This window comes from Acomys russatus, chromosome 20 (assembly GCF_903995435.1).
Source record: "Acomys russatus chromosome 20, mAcoRus1.1, whole genome shotgun sequence".
NCBI lineage: Eukaryota > Metazoa > Chordata > Mammalia > Rodentia > Muridae > Acomys > Acomys russatus.
Window position 1 is genome coordinate 25,030,238 of NC_067156.1, and position 15,654 is coordinate 25,045,891.

At 42.2% G+C, this 15,654-nt stretch overlaps 1 protein-coding gene across 1 annotated transcript in view; it reads right to left on the bottom strand.

Annotated features, from left to right (window-relative positions):
- The window catches only part of Pfdn1 (prefoldin subunit 1), a 53,478-nt gene that overhangs the window by 29,411 nt on the left and 8,413 nt on the right, over positions 1-15,654 (bottom strand). The window contains exon 3 of the mRNA XM_051163011.1: positions 107-191. Within this exon, the coding sequence (XP_051018968.1) occupies positions 107-191 (85 nt within the window). The remainder of the gene's footprint in view (positions 1-106; positions 192-15,654) is intronic.

Below are 15,654 nucleotides of genomic sequence, written 5' to 3' on the forward strand. Positions count from 1 at the left end.
AAAAATATATATGGCCTAAACTCTGTCAACCATATGTTTTCACTGAATAACACAATGGGCTTATCACTTTTGTTCCCTGAAAGCTGACTGCTGCTGTTAGACATACCTCCAGCTCTTTTATTTTCTCTTCCGCTGTTTTCTGTTTTTCTAATAGCTGGTTGTGAATTACTTCCTTGGACTGTAGAATAAACCTAGAAAACAAACAGTTGAAAACTAAGCCACTTGACCACTATATTAAAAACCAAACCAACAGTTATACACCACAATTAACAAGGCAATCAAACAGACACCTCTAGATTGGGGGGGGGGGGGGAATTACATTAAATAAACTTTGGAAACCATAACCATTTTTTAGTTTTCTTGCCCAAGGAAAATTAAAGGGCTAAAAGTAAAATTTGCTTTCTTATTTAAAGGACAATCTGGTGTTCACAATATTCACAAATAGAAAAAAATGGCAAAAGCATTAAAAAATGCATTAAAAAGTCAACATATAAGCTACAAAAACTTCCGGTAATCTTGAGTTATCTAACTTTTTCGTGGACTTTTTAAAGAAGTATTTGTAAATCAAAGTGTCCGTCCATCTTTTTGGCTCTTTGTAACAGCAGTAACTCATGACCTTTAAAGTCACAATCGAGCACTGTGTTACGCTCAATGCCTTAGTGTCTATACAGGCTCCTCTCACAAAGGCGCTGCAAGCCTCTTGTCCTTTATGGTTATCCCCAGTGATTAATACCTCTGAAGAGCTCAAAATGCACCAGCAGAAAACTTCAACTTTTTCCATTTCACAGGCACATTATCTACCACTGCTGAGGGTCCAAACACGGGGAAGCTTTAGATATTAACACTGACTCTGTTTTGTGGCATTAAGCTCATAATTCTTGCTGCAGGCAAAGGAAGAACAAACCGTTTCAGAGCCTCAAGTAAGGAGCTGAATGAAGTATTTCCTTTCTCCTAGAACCACGGAAAAACGCCAATTACTCAAACCATTTTCAAGATTATTTAACTAGGCTAAAATAGATAGAGTTTAAGTAACAATTACAATTACTTTTTAAAGATAATTTTTATATGCATTAAGGTTTTGCCAGCATGTGTATCTCTGTGAGGATGTTGGCGGTGTGCTGGGAATTGAACCTGGGTCCTCTGGGAAAACACCCAGTGTTCTTTACCACTGAGCCATCTCTCCAGCCCAGCAATTACAATTATGTAAATGCACGGTTTCCCTTCTTGCATTTAAGGGCTCAGCAGCAAAGAACTAAACATTATCTTTTAACAAAAAAGCTAAACAAATCAAGGTAGCATTATGTGATTTTTTTTCCCCTGCCAACTAAATGAAATAACACTATGCCTAGGTGGAATCCCACCCAGAAACTCTGCTATCGTGGGTATTGAACTAGTGATAGGAGATCTGACACCGGAGGAAAAGCCTTTTCTTCTCTCTGTCATGACTACACCTTACCATGCACATCAATACAATCCCATGAACTCTTTTTCATGCCACTAACTGTTAAACTTCATCCATGACATCAATCACCCAGATGTCTTTTTTTTTAAAGATTTATTTTATTTTTATGTGTATGAGCGTTTTGCCTGTGTGTATCTGTGTACACTACATGTGTGCCTGGCATCCACGAAGGCCAGAAGAGGACATTGGAAGTCCTGGAACTGGAATTAAAGATGTTAGTGAGCCAGCACATAGTGTTGGGATATGAACCAGGGGCCTCAGCAAGAGCAACAAGTGTTCTTAATGGCTGAGCCACTTCTACAGCCTTTAGTCCAGCTATCTTAACTAATATTTCTTCATTATGTCCTGGGAAAATGTTCACACACATGAAAAATAATGATTAATTAAATATAGGTCTTTCCCTATAAAACCCATCATATCTAAACATTCTTACTGGATCCAAGAGACAAGTGCTATTTCAGATAAGAGTGCATCACGCAGGGGTGTTTCTCTTTCAGAGGTAGGGAATGTTATTCAGGAAGAGCTGTTCTGAACTACACTGGGTCTTAGTGACATGATGTGAAAAGCATCACTGTTGCAGGATATTTGATCCCATTGTGAACCCCAAGATTGTAAACTGTAAAACCCTGTCTTTTGTTTGATGTGGTGGAGCCCTAACACACACCTTTAATCCAAAAGCCTTCTGTACGCAGGCTTTAATAAAGTTAACCCTAGGTCAAGAGGCAGAGCAAGAAACATTCTGACAGGGATTAAAGAGTAGGGGGGACTTTGAGTTGAAGGATATTTAAGACAGCATGGATAAGAAGAGGAGGCTTTTGAACTTTGGGCTAGCAAGCCCTTTGGCTTTTAATTTTTTGGCTTTTCTTCCTGGGCTGTCAGCTGAGCTAGTGAGCTTTTGGCTTTGGGCTTTGAGCTTTTTGGTTTTTCCTCTGGGACATAGGCTGAGTAGGAAGGTCAGCTGCGTGCTTTCTCTACCTCTCTGAGCTAGCGGGTTTTCACCCCAGCATCTGACTCCTAAGCCTTTACTGGTAAAATTGAATGGTTTGGGATTTACTTTCTTTAAAACAACACATCACATAGGCAAGATCCAGGAGCTGCCAATTATGTCATTCATGCACAATTTTGCTAATAAAGCCATTTACACATGAAGGTAATTTTCAAAGTAAGATACACGTTTACCAACAGCACTGCCTGCCTACCACTGAGTAGCATTCCCAAATGACAGGTCATCCGACATCAGCTTTCTTAGTTTCTGGGAAATTTCAAGGCTAAGATTAGAGGTCAAGTCATTACTTTATGTGGTCTTTAAAAAGAAAGTTATCCGAACAGATACTAAATCCCTTGAGCAGAAAATAAAGTCACTAGAAAGCAAGAACAGTAAACAACAGAAATATGTTGTCTGTGGCCACACATCCCTAAGGTCATATGTTAGCCTGGCCAACTTCACAGGCCAGAGCCAGCCAGCCTACTACCGTGAACCTGAAACATCTCAGCCATCCAGGTTTTAAACAAGAGGAGCATTTTATAAGGCCAAATGTGTACCTAACAGGACTGTTACATACACAATTCAAACACAAGATATATGAAAAGTTGAGCTCTCAATTCAAAAGTGGCATAGATACTCTATACAGTTATTAGAAAGCCCTCAAAAAGGTTAAGATTTCAGAAAAGTCCTTAGGAAGTAATTTATCTATGATCTAGGAGGGAGTGAATTATTTAGAGACAATGTATCAAAAGTCTTGTTTTCACAAGTATTAAATATACAGTTTCTAAAAAAGAATCTCACAGAAATCCTGCCTAATTGTTTCCACAAACAGATAATAAAAAACATTCGGGAGTTGAAAATGTACCTCCCCACCTCCCCACCCTCAAATAAAAGAACCAAAAAAAAAAAAAAAAAAAAGGGAAAGAATTCTCCTGTGATAAGTGATGAGCAGCCAGTGTGCAGGTGACAGCTGGGATTACATAACCTGTGTTAGAGTCCCTGCTTTGAAAAGGACCTCCATTTTCACCTGGAAGCCAATGCCCCGTGGCCCTGCAAAGCCAGTTCTCAAAGACATGTGACCTGCATGCATTAACCCCTCACTTATTTGCAATTACGTCACCTGGATAAAATACTTCTCTAGCAGGAACGTCACAGTCTGTGATTTAGATAACACTACAGGGCTGACAGGTGAGTTCCACTTTCTTATAACTCAGCATGGATCAAAGGTACTATGCTCCTCCCAGAAACACAGCTCAGGACCAGTGGCAGTGCTGTCTACTGGGTACACCCCAGAGTGTGCTCGCCTGGATGCACGCCACTCAAGACCAAATGCTCTCAGCACTGGCTTTGTTTGGATAGGTTTCTTTTTGTTTTGTTGTTTTTTGTTGTGACAGGGTTTCTCTGTGTAGCCTTGGCTGTCCTGGACTCACTTTGTAGACCAGGCTGGCCTCAAACTCGAAGCGACTTGTCAGCCTCTGCCTCTTGAGTGCTGGGATTAAAAGTGTGCGCCACCACGCCCAGCTGAAAATAATCTTTTTTTTTTAAGACAAGGTTTCTCTATGTAGCCTTGGCTGTCCTAGACCTGCTTTGTAGATCAGGCTGGCCTCGAACTCACAGCAATCCACCTGCCTCTGTCTCCCGAGTGCTGGGATTAAAGGGCGTGTGCCACCACGCCCAGCATTAAAAAAAAAGAATCTTAATGGCATTTCATTTTCAGGACTTCCACAAACTGAGTAGCACAAAAAGGGATGAATAAGAAGGGACCTAACTGGAGACAAGGGAGTGCACACCTGTAGTCCTGACACAAGGGAGTGCACACCTGTAGTCCTGACACAAGGGAGCGCACACCTGTAGTCCTGACACAAAGGAGTGCACACCTGTAGTCCTGACACAAGGGAGTGCACACCTGTAGTCCTGACACAAGGGAGTGCACACCTGTAGTCCTGACACAAGGGAGCGCACACCTGAGGTCCTGACACAAGGGAGCGCACACCTGTAGTCCTGACACAAGGGAGCGCACACCTGTAGTCCTTGACACAAGGGAGTGCACACCTGTAGTCCTGACACAAGGGAGTGCACACCTGTAGTCCTGACACAAGGGAGCACACACCTGTAGTCCTGACACAAGGGAGCACACACCTGTAATCCTGAAACAAGAAGGCAGAAGCAGGAGGGTTAGGAGCTCAAGGTTATTCCCAGCTATAGAGCAAGTCGGAGGCTAGCCTCGGCTACATGATACCCCATCTCCAAAAGACAAAATAGTCATGTTAGAAAGCAGAAAGGCGGTTTTCACCCTCAAAGTCCCTGAAAAATTTTGGAGGCTTTGAGCATTTGCACTGATGTGAAAACAGGAAACAGACAGCAGGTTAAAAAAAAAAAAAAAAAAAAAAAGGGCCAACATGAGGCTGCGCCTAGAAGGATCTTCTATTCAAGGCAAATTCCCACCTAAGAGTACTGGAAAAATTAATTTGCCTCTTTGTAAGACACAATAAAACTACTTTAAGATTGAGTAGAATAACCAAATTAAAAATTATCTTGTTAGCTGGGGGTAGTGGCCTTGGGAGGCAGAGGCAGGTGGATCTCTGTGAGTTCGAGGCCAACCTGGTCTACAAAGAGAGAACAGAGTGGTGTGCGCCACCACTGCCTGGCTGAACTTAGACTTTGCAAAACAAAACAAACCACCACTCTAAGACACTCAAGAGTCCAAGCCAGTTTCAAAAATGAAAACACACCAAAAAAACTGGACAAAGTATAAACTCCTGCAAACCAAAGATAATGACAGTCTTAAGGGCAGCCAGAGAATGACACATTATATTCAGTGATAAGAATTCTAAATTATTCAAGAAGACAATGGTGTGACATTTTCAAAGAGCTGGGGAATAAAAAAGCTTTAACCAGCATAGGTGAAAATATACTTCAAAAATAAAAAAAGAAATTCAAACAAAAGCTGAGAATATTTATCCTGGCAAACATATGTCCTAAGGAATGCTACAAATAGTCCTTCCACCAGGATAAGTGTGACATAGCTATGTGGCAGAGTGCATGCCCTGCCTGGCACATGCAAGACTCTGAGTCTAATCGTCTACACTTGGAAGGTGAAAAGCAAGGGAATCATGTTTGAGGACAGCCTGGCTACACAGTGAGTTCCAGCCAAGCCTCGGCTGTATAGCCCGTCTCAAAAACAAACAAGCAAACCCCACCAACTAATTTTCAAAGGCATCAAAAATACACACTGGAGAAAGGACAGCCTATTCAGTGAATGGTGCTGCAAAAACTGGAAATACAAATTCAACAGATCAAACTTGATTCCTATCCCTTACTCTATATAAAACTGCATGAAAGAGCCTGTCTATTAAAGGCCCAAAACTCTTACACTACTAGAGGTAAACAGAAAAAACACTTGAAGACATTGTTACAATTTGGGAGCCCTGGTGGGAGTGGCCCATGCCAGTAATCCCAGCACTTGAACTGTCTCATACAGGTGGGTTGTTTGCTACAAAATTCTAAGCCAGCCTAAGAAACACAGTGAGTCCTTGCCTGGGAGATAAGTTGTACAGCCTATCTCAAACAAATAGTGAGAGAGACAGAGACAGAATGAGTTTCTGGACAGGGCTCCCCAAAATCATGGGAAACAAGATGTTATTCCATTAAACTATAATCATCTGCACAGCACAGGAAACAAGCAACACTGAAGAATGAGGAAACATATTTTCAAATGCTATGTAAAAAGGGTCACTACCTAGACCACACAGAAAACTGAAAACATCCACTGCAGCTAGGGGCACAGCTCAGGCAGGGTACTTGCCTTGCAAGCATGAGATACCAGATTCAATCACCAGCATCCCATAAGCCAGGTTTGGTACCTATATCCCCAACCCCCGGGTGGTGGAGGCAGGAGGTTAAGGCCATCCTCAACTACAAAGAGAATTACAGCTAGTGTGATAGCAGGCGAACAGGATAAAATCGAGACTGACAACAAGTTCAATGCCTGCAACCCAAGTGGTGGAATGAGAGAACCAACTCCCACAAGCTGTCCCCTGATCCCTCATACACTTGCACACCCCTAGCCTGACAATACACACATATAAATTACAGCACTTCAGAGGCAGATCCCTATGAGTTTGAGGCCAGCCTGGTTTTACATAGATAGTACAGCAGTTCTCAACCTATAGGCTAAAACCCCTTTGGGGGGCGGAGGTTAAACAACCTTGCCTAAGGTCATGATTCATAACAGTAGCAAAACTACAGTTATAAAGTAGCAATGAAAATAATTGTATAGTTGGGGTCACCACAGCACGGAGAACTGAATCAAAGGGTCGCAGCATAGGAAGGCTGAGAGCCAGTGACATAGTAAGATCCAGGAAAACCAGGGCAAAATCGTAAGACACAGTCTCACATCAACAAAAGCCGACACACCTACAGAGTTGGTGCTCACGCTTGCTTCTCTCCTGCTCTGATAAAACACTGACCAAAAGCAACTTTGGGGTGGAAAGGGTTTATTTCATTTTACAACCCCCAGGTCATAATCCATCACTGAGCTAAGTCAAAACAGGAACCTGGAGGCAGGAACTGAAGCAGGGACCAAGGAGGACTGTTGCTTACTGACATGGCTTGCTCGGCTTGCTTGCCTATTTACTTGCTTTGCTTGCTTGTTTGTTTGTTTGTTTTTCAAGACAGGGTTTCTCTGTGTAGCCTTGGCTATCCTGGATCTCGCTCTGTAGACCAGGCTGGCTTTGAACTCACAGAAATCTGCCTGCCTTTGCCTCCCTAGTGCTGAGATTAAAGGTCTTCAGCACTCTGCAAGACTAAATTATTTTTTGTTTAATTTATGTGTATGTCTCTGTAAGTGTGAATGTATATATGCACCAGTGAGTGTACGTGAGTATGTAGGCCAGAGGCCAACCTCAGCTGTGGTTCCTTAGGAGCCATCCATCTACCTTGCTGTTGACATAGCATCTCCCTGTGTAGCCCTGGTTGGCCTGACACTCCCCATATAGACTAGGCTGGCCTCAAACTCACAGATCCGCCTGCCTCTGCTTCCAGAGTACTGGGATTAAGAGAGTGGGCACCATCCCCAACTCTACCATGTTTTTTTTATACAGGATCTCTCACTGGGACGAGGGACACAGAATCAGGTTAGGCCAGCTAGCCAACAAGCCTCCAATGAACCACCTACCTCTGCCGAGCTTGTAAGTGTATACCATCATGCATGCCCATCTTCTTACCTGGGTGCTGGGGACTGAACTCAGGTCTTCATGCTTATTTGGCAGAATGTTTCTAATTGAGTTCTCTCTCTCAAACAGATAGATACACACACACACACACACACACACACACACACACACACACACAGACACAAAACTTCAAGGTCATTCTCAGCTATATAGTAAATATACATATATATATGATACCCGATCTCACAGAGAGAGAGAGAGAGAGAGAGAGAGAGAGAGAGAGAGAGAGAGAGAGAGAGAGAGAGAGAGATCCTAGTAAAACAATTAAACATAAGACAAATGGGGGAAATCTAATTGGAAATCCCAAGGTCAACCTAATATTTACAAATCTGAAAGATCAAGAAGGAATGCTAGAAAGGTAATAAGAAAATTAAGATGTGGAAGGAAAACCGCACAGCTGGACTCCTTCCTGCAGGGTCAGGTGAGGACTGAGAACTCGCTGCGGGGACTAGACACATGGCTCCTGAGGACCCCAATCCCACCTACAAACATTCTGTGTTCCAGATAAGCAATGTACGCTGCAAAGTTCAGTTTGTACTAATTGAAAAAACACTGTCTATTTTTAAGTCAAAACCATTACTCCTGAAATGGAAGCTGTAGTACGTTAATCTATTTTAAAACCAGATGTTTATTTTGGGTTACTATTTGGCATTCTAAGTATTCTGGTAAATAATCACCTCTGATGTTTACCACTTTTATTTGGCCTCATTAAACCTCAAATATTGAAGCAAACACTGAGAAAGCTGCTGCTGCTGCTGCTTCTTTTTTTAAAAGATGAAATCTTTATTTTACTAGCAGGTTAAAATACAATCCTGGAAAAAATATAACCAAGGATAATGAAAGATAGTTACTAGTCTATGATTACTGGTGAACCTACACAAAGCTGATAAAAAAAAAAACCTTTAAAACATGTCAAAAGTTATTGAGAACCACACATACAGGATGTATATTGGAAGCCGGTGTGGCGATCCCAGCTCTTGGGAGTGTGAATCAGGAAAATCAACCTTGGTTTGCGACTACCATGATCTACACAGAGAATTCCTCTAAGCCAGGCTGGGCTATGGCGTGAGAACATGTCTCAAAATGAAGCAAAACAAAACAAAAAATAGAATGCACATTGTCATCCAAATCTTTTACTCTCAGCAAACATAAAAAGACGGGCAGAGAGAGCAGTCATGAGTCCTTACCTATTTAGAGATATGTTTTTAATACTAGGCTCTAGATGCTTCAGAGTTTTGGTATCAGAGTAATTTAAGTCCTCTTTGAAGCCAAAAGGATGATGTCTTCCAAACATCTGATCCATTTCAAAGTAACTGATACGCCTCAAAACAAGAGAGGCTGAGGCTGGCTCACAGGTGAGAGCACTTGCCACTGGCACCAGCACGTGACTGCAACCCCAGGGCCTAGGTGTTCAAGGAGACAAGTGGCTCCCTCAAGCTGTCCTGACTTCTGCATGTGCTCCTGCATACAAGAGATTAGTTAATTAATTAAAATGATTATTTTAATAAGAGAGATCGGGGCTGGAAAGTGGCTGAGTGATTAAAAGTGATTGCTATGGTTCCAGTGGCCCCAGGTTCAGTTCCCAGTACCCACACCAAAGCAGCTCACAGCCACCTGTAACTCAACAGGATACAACATCTGGGGTGCTCACTCGCTCTCGTGCGTGCGTGCGCGCGCACACACAAACTTTTTTTTCTTTTAAGAGAGAGGTAATAAGAATTCCTGGCCACGCCGGGTGGTGGTGGCGCACTCCTCTAATCCCAGCACTCGTGAGGCAGAGGCAGATGGATCGCTGTGAGTTCAAGGCCAGCCTGGTCTACAAAGCGAGTCCAGGATGGCCAAGGCTACACAGGGAGACCCTGTCTCAAAAAACAAACAAACAAACAAAGAATTCCTGGCCACGAGCCGGATGTGGTGGCGCACACCTTTAATCCTAGCACTTGGGAGGCAGAGGCTGGTGGATCCATGTGAGTTCGAGGCCAGCCTGGTCTACAAAGTGAGTCCAGGACAGCCAAGGCTACACAGAGAAACCCTGTCTCAGAAAAAACAAAACAAAAGAAAAGAATTCCTGGCCAGGACAATAAGACATTCCCTCAGCTATCACCAGACTCTCAGTCCTTCTGTCTCAGCTCCATGCACCCAGCAATGGATTATGCACTTACACTCTAGAGCCCAGGGATTTCTGATACAAGTATTTAAGAGAAAAGAATACTAACAAATCATTACCAACTATGCATCCACACAATGGTCTGAGACTCAGGCTGGGGGTCAGTTCTTTCAAGACCTTTTTGGGGTATTTCACTAAACAGACTACAGTCCTTGACACAAGCATTTCAGCCATCTCATTCAAACAGATCAGACAGCAAGCTGTTCCTAAATTTGTCACGATGACATAAGTGGCAGTTAAAATCAGAAAATTCTTTAGCACAACTTAAAACTGACTGTTTTGTTTTCTTCTCGAGTTAAGTTGGCCAGAACATATTTCTCAGGAACAAAGTAACAGGTTGCTGCAAGTCAATGTGTGTATGCCGTCCCTGAGTTAACTATATTGATTCTCCTTCATCAGCTTAAGTACACTATGGCCTCCTCTCATGTTGCTGAATAACGGCTACCTTCATGCAGCAGAGACAGACCGTTTACTGTTTTATGTGGAAAAAAAAAAAATGTGTGTGTGTGTGCATGTGTGTGTGTGATATAAAATCATCTCAAGTCCTTTTTTTAAAAGCTATTTCTAATTATTTTATGTGTATACATGTTTTGTCTGCATGTATGTCTGTGCACCGTGTGTGGGCCTGAGCTCATGGAGGCCAGAGGAGGACATGTGATCCCTAGAATTATACATGTTGTGAGCCACCATGTAGGTGCTGGGAATTCAACTCTGGTCCTCTGGAAGAGCAAGCAGCCACTGTTCCCAACCACTGTGCCATCTCTGCAGCCTCTGTATCAGGTCTGTTGATGTTGAGACTTGTAGATGCTAAGTAACAGAATGAATGGATTATATCCCTTAAAAAGATGAAAAAAGAAAAAAACAAACTTAAAGCCTAAGAATAAATAACCCCATATCACGTATACATTAAATAAAATTTTATTTTAGCATGTTCACACTAAGAAGCTCCTGTTCCCTTTTTTTTTTTTCTTTAAACAATTGACTCTAATTAGCACATTTTCAAAATTAATTTCCTGTGTTTCAGTGAGAATGTTTACATTCTGAGGAACATGGGAGGGGAAGACAGGAAGGAATTAGTAAAGTCCTCTTCTGCAGAAGAAACAGGGCTATGTAAGACTTACGCAAATGTCTGCTGAGCGCTGTGGCCCAAAAACAATTATGTCACTGTACACCGCAGGAGGACAAGTCGTAATGAGCATCAGGTCTTTAAATCACCGACAACTGAAGGAAATTAAGCCGATTACGCAGAGTTCTGCATCTGGGAAGAAGGAGATGCGCCCATCTAGGGTTCTATACATATTCGACATCAACAAAACTGAAGTCATTTTTCCCACACACAACGGCAAAAGTTGTTTTTCTTTCCCTCAGAACTGTGAGCAACGAAAGCAATGACTTTAAATGGCTCTGTATAAAAACATAAAAAGGGTGAGCCCTGTTCTATTAGTAGAAGTAGCTGAGCAGCAAGAACCTCTCTTCTTTTAATAATATAAATGTTTTAAAGTGAAAAAAAAAAAAAGAGAAAAAAATTACCTTTGAAAATCATCTTTGCAAGCTGGGCATGGTAGTACATGCTTGTAATCCCAGCACTCAGAAGGCAGAGGCGATCACTGTGAGTTCCGGACCAGCCTGGTCTACAAAGTGAGTCTAGGACAGCAAATGCTAACACAGAGAAACCCTGTCTCAAAAAATGAAAAGAAGAAGAAGAAGAGGAGGGAAGACGAGGAGGAAAGAAAATCATCTTTGCAGCTGGGCAGTGGTGGCACATCTTTAATCCCAGCACTTGGGAGGCAGAGGCAGGCAGAGTTATGAGTTCAAGGCCAGCCTAGACTACAGAGTGAGTTCTAGGACAACCAGGGTGACATAAAGAAACCCTGTTTCAAAACCCAATCCCCCACAAGAAAAAAAAAAAAGAAAGAAAGAAAATCATCTTTGCATTGCTTTCTAAACCCTAAAATACAGGTTAATCCCTATGGAGAGAAGATAAAAGAAACTTACATATTTGCATTTACAATAGGACTTTCCCACCAAAAGTAATCTACACATTTTTTTTCCATCTGCACTTAGCACTAATATCTAAACCTGGGGCTGAGAAGATGGCTCAACAGTTAAGGGCAGTGTCTGCTGCTCTTCCAGAGGTTCTGAGTTCAATTCCCAGCATCCACATGGAGGCTCAAAACCGGCTATAACTGTAGTCCCATGGAATCTGATGCTCTCTTCTGGTGTTCAGACTGTACATGCAAACAAAATACATACATAAATAAATATTAAAAAATAATAAGTGCTGGGCATGGTGGCACACACCTTTAATCTCAGCACTCGGGAGGCAGAGGCAGGCAGATCACTGTGAGTTTGAGGCCAGCCTGGTCTACAAAGTGAGTCCAGGACAGCTAATGCTACAGAGAAACCCTGTCTTGAAATACAAAAAAAAGAGTAAATATCTAACCTTGATTCTGGTGCGAGTAGCAGCACAGCTACGTTTGTTGTACCACAACAGCATTGTAAGCAATGCCAACACTCTTTGCTGTGCCGTGCTTTTTAAATTTTACTTCCTAATCTCCTGGGAATAAAATTTGAGTCTCTTCATCTTTGAAAGTATCTCACTTAAGCCAGGCGTGGTGGCACACTTCTTTAATCCCAGCACTCAGGAGGCAGAGGCAGGCGGGTCGCTGTGAGTTCGAGGCCAGACTGGTCTACAAAGTGAGTCCAGGACAGCCAAGGCTACACAGAGAAACCCTGCCTCGAAAAACCAAATAAATAAATAAATAAGACAATGGCATGAACATTACGGCTTTCAACAAAGAGCAAATGGCGCAAGCCGTGTTGAAGAGCTTGTGTTTCTTTACCCTAATTAGTTGAACATCTGCCTGAGCGCTCTTCGGAGAGCATCTCTTGGCCATCAGGAGTGCACATACTCTCACTTTCTACCTACGCAGCATTTGACTTAAGTTGATACTTCTGGATCTTTCAACCAACAAAGATCAACCGTAAGATTACTTCAACGAGTAGAAATAGCCACGCTCCCCAGCAGCAACCTCTGCATTGCTAGACGCTTATCCAGAGGGTAGATTTATACCATTGTTCATTCTTAGTTCCTTAAATGTAAAAAAACACCCACAGAATGGTGGCATACCTCTAAATTGGTTTAAATATGGCACCAAGTTATTTTTAGTCGGCTTCAAGCTTTAAAAAGGGACTTATCATTCTTCTCAAAGGCTAATCTACTCAAGTTGCTGCCATGTTAAAAAAAAAAAGGCCAATTTATCTGTTTTGAAAATTAGATATGTTGTTTATTCACTGCTCAACCAAATGTTAGGATAGTCCTCACATCAAATCAAGGTCAGAGTCATGCCTACCGTTCATGGAAACTAACATAGTTACATGTTATCTGTGTATAATTCTTATCAAAACACCAAAATTATTTTTTTTAAACTTCTCATCCTACACTATACAGAGTAAAAAGGAAAATTCACACGATTAGAAATTGTTTCTTATTTGGGAAAAAGCACAAGAAATATTAACATCACATTTGTTTGAAATCTGGAGTCTCCCCTTGCACGCTAGAAAGATGCAAAGACAAACACTTTCAAATAGCCAGACAGATCGTCCTGCAGTTGTAACTTTCATCATCCTTCTCAAAACGGAGTGCTGAGATCAGCGCACAAACAGCTTAAGCAGCAGAACTAGAAATCGGTGGTAGTAGTGTCAGGCTACATAACAGCCTCTCCGAAGACTATGAAGTAAGAGAACGAAAATGTGCTGGCAACGACCCAAGAGACAGACAGACACAGCTTTGAGCGGCTGTAGCAGTGGAGGGCAATCCATCTTTCCTGACCCCGAAGCTTGGCTTCCTTTACTTTAACCCCAAAATAACCACACAGAAGTTATTTAACACTACCAACCTGCTCTAAATATAAGCTGGAGGGCACGCGTGCTTGCCAAGGTCTGCTTAAATACATACCTAGCCTGAAAAGGGAAATCTGTCTTGCAGCATTGTAAGGATGAAAAAAGTCAGATACGATTATATTGAAATTGGGCCTGCAGTGTCATTCTGAAGGTCTGGGGATTTCTTTGTTGTCGGTTTTGACACTTTGAAACTTAGTCAACTTTCTCAAAAGAAGGACTCATACCGGATTAATCAAGTCAGATCAAGTAGTTCTGCTAAGAGACAACTCCTGTGACGTTAGTCACAATGTTACTTTGTTTATGTGTCATATTTGAGTCGATATTACTATGTAACCAAGTTAGCCTAAAAGCCTAAAGGCCATGCCTTTAATGGCAGCACTCGGGAGGCAGAGACAGGCGGATCACTGTGAGTTTGAGGCCAATCTGGTCTATAAAGCGAGTCTAGGACAGCCAAATCTACACAGAGAAACCCTGTCTCGAAAAAACAAAACAAAACAAAAACCTCCCCATGTAGCCGAGATTGGCCTGAAATTCCACAATCATCCTGCCCAGGCTCCCAAGTGCTGAGATATCAGGCATTCACCCGAAACATGGCTTTATATATTACTTTTATAATTCTATCATGACCAAATCATGTATTAAGATAGGATTATAAACTTTAATTCTTGAACCTCTGATACTTTCTTTTTCGTTTGTTTTGGTTTTAGTTTTCTGAGACAGAGTTTCTCTGTGTAGCCTTGGCTGTCCTGGACTCACTTTGTAGACCAGGCTAGCCTCGAACTCACAGCGATCTGCCTGCCTCTGCCTCCTGAGTGCAGGGATTAAAGGCGTGTGCCACCATACCCAGCTTGAACCACTGATACTTTCTAAGCATAACTTTTCTCTAAAGAATCTAGAAGCTGGGTATACAGGTACAGGCCTGTAACTCTAGCACTTAGGAGATACAAGCAAAAAGATCAGGAGTGCCTTCTTAAATTTATTACATTTTCAAAGACAGGTCACCAATGTTTTTTCCTTCCATACTGGCCATTTGAAATCAATTAACATGATTTATTTCTTTTGTTTTTGTTTGTTTGGTTTTTGAGACAGAGTTTCTCTGTGTGACAGCTCCAGCTGTCCTAGACTCTTTGTAGACCAGGCTGGCCTTGAACTCACAGAGATCCACCTGCCTTTGCCTCCTGGGTGGGGAGTTCAAGACCATCCTCTGCTACAGAGTTTAAGGTCAACCTGGGCAGAGACCCTATGTCAAATAAACAAGCAAAAAAAGAACCGAAAAAGTGCAGTTATTTTAGGCTGAAAAACAATCAGATTCCGTTCAAACCAATATATTTATTTAGCATGTATTTTGTGCCAAACATTATTCTGAGAATGGAGAAATCAAAGGCAATATATGTTCATGGTCTCAAGAGAGTTGATCTGGTTGGGGAGATCACATGACACACTCAATGTGGTGTACTAGCAGTCAAAACAAAAAGTTTTGGTATTGCTGAAGAAAGAAAGGGCAAATCCATGTAAGTTTCAAAAACATCGCATGATTTGACCCGTATCGTTTCTTTTGGAGGGGTTGGGGTACGGGAATGGGAGGATGGAAGGGTGGGAGGTGGGAAAGAGTGGTTTCAAGACAGGGTTTCTCTGTGTAACCCTGGCTGTCCTGGAGCTTGTTCTGTAGTCCAGACTGGCCTCGAACTCACAGAGATCCACCTGCCTCTGCCTCCCAAGTGCTGGGCTTAAAGGCATGCGCCTGTGTCTTGAAGGATGAGAATTTCCCAAGAGAAAGAGGAATACTGAAGGCCAAGATCAGAATAAACAAATATCCTCCCCTCCAAAAAAAAAAAAAAAGCCCCAAACCATGATATATATGAAAACAAAACCCAGTGGCAAGGGTGAAAACGACTGGGGCATC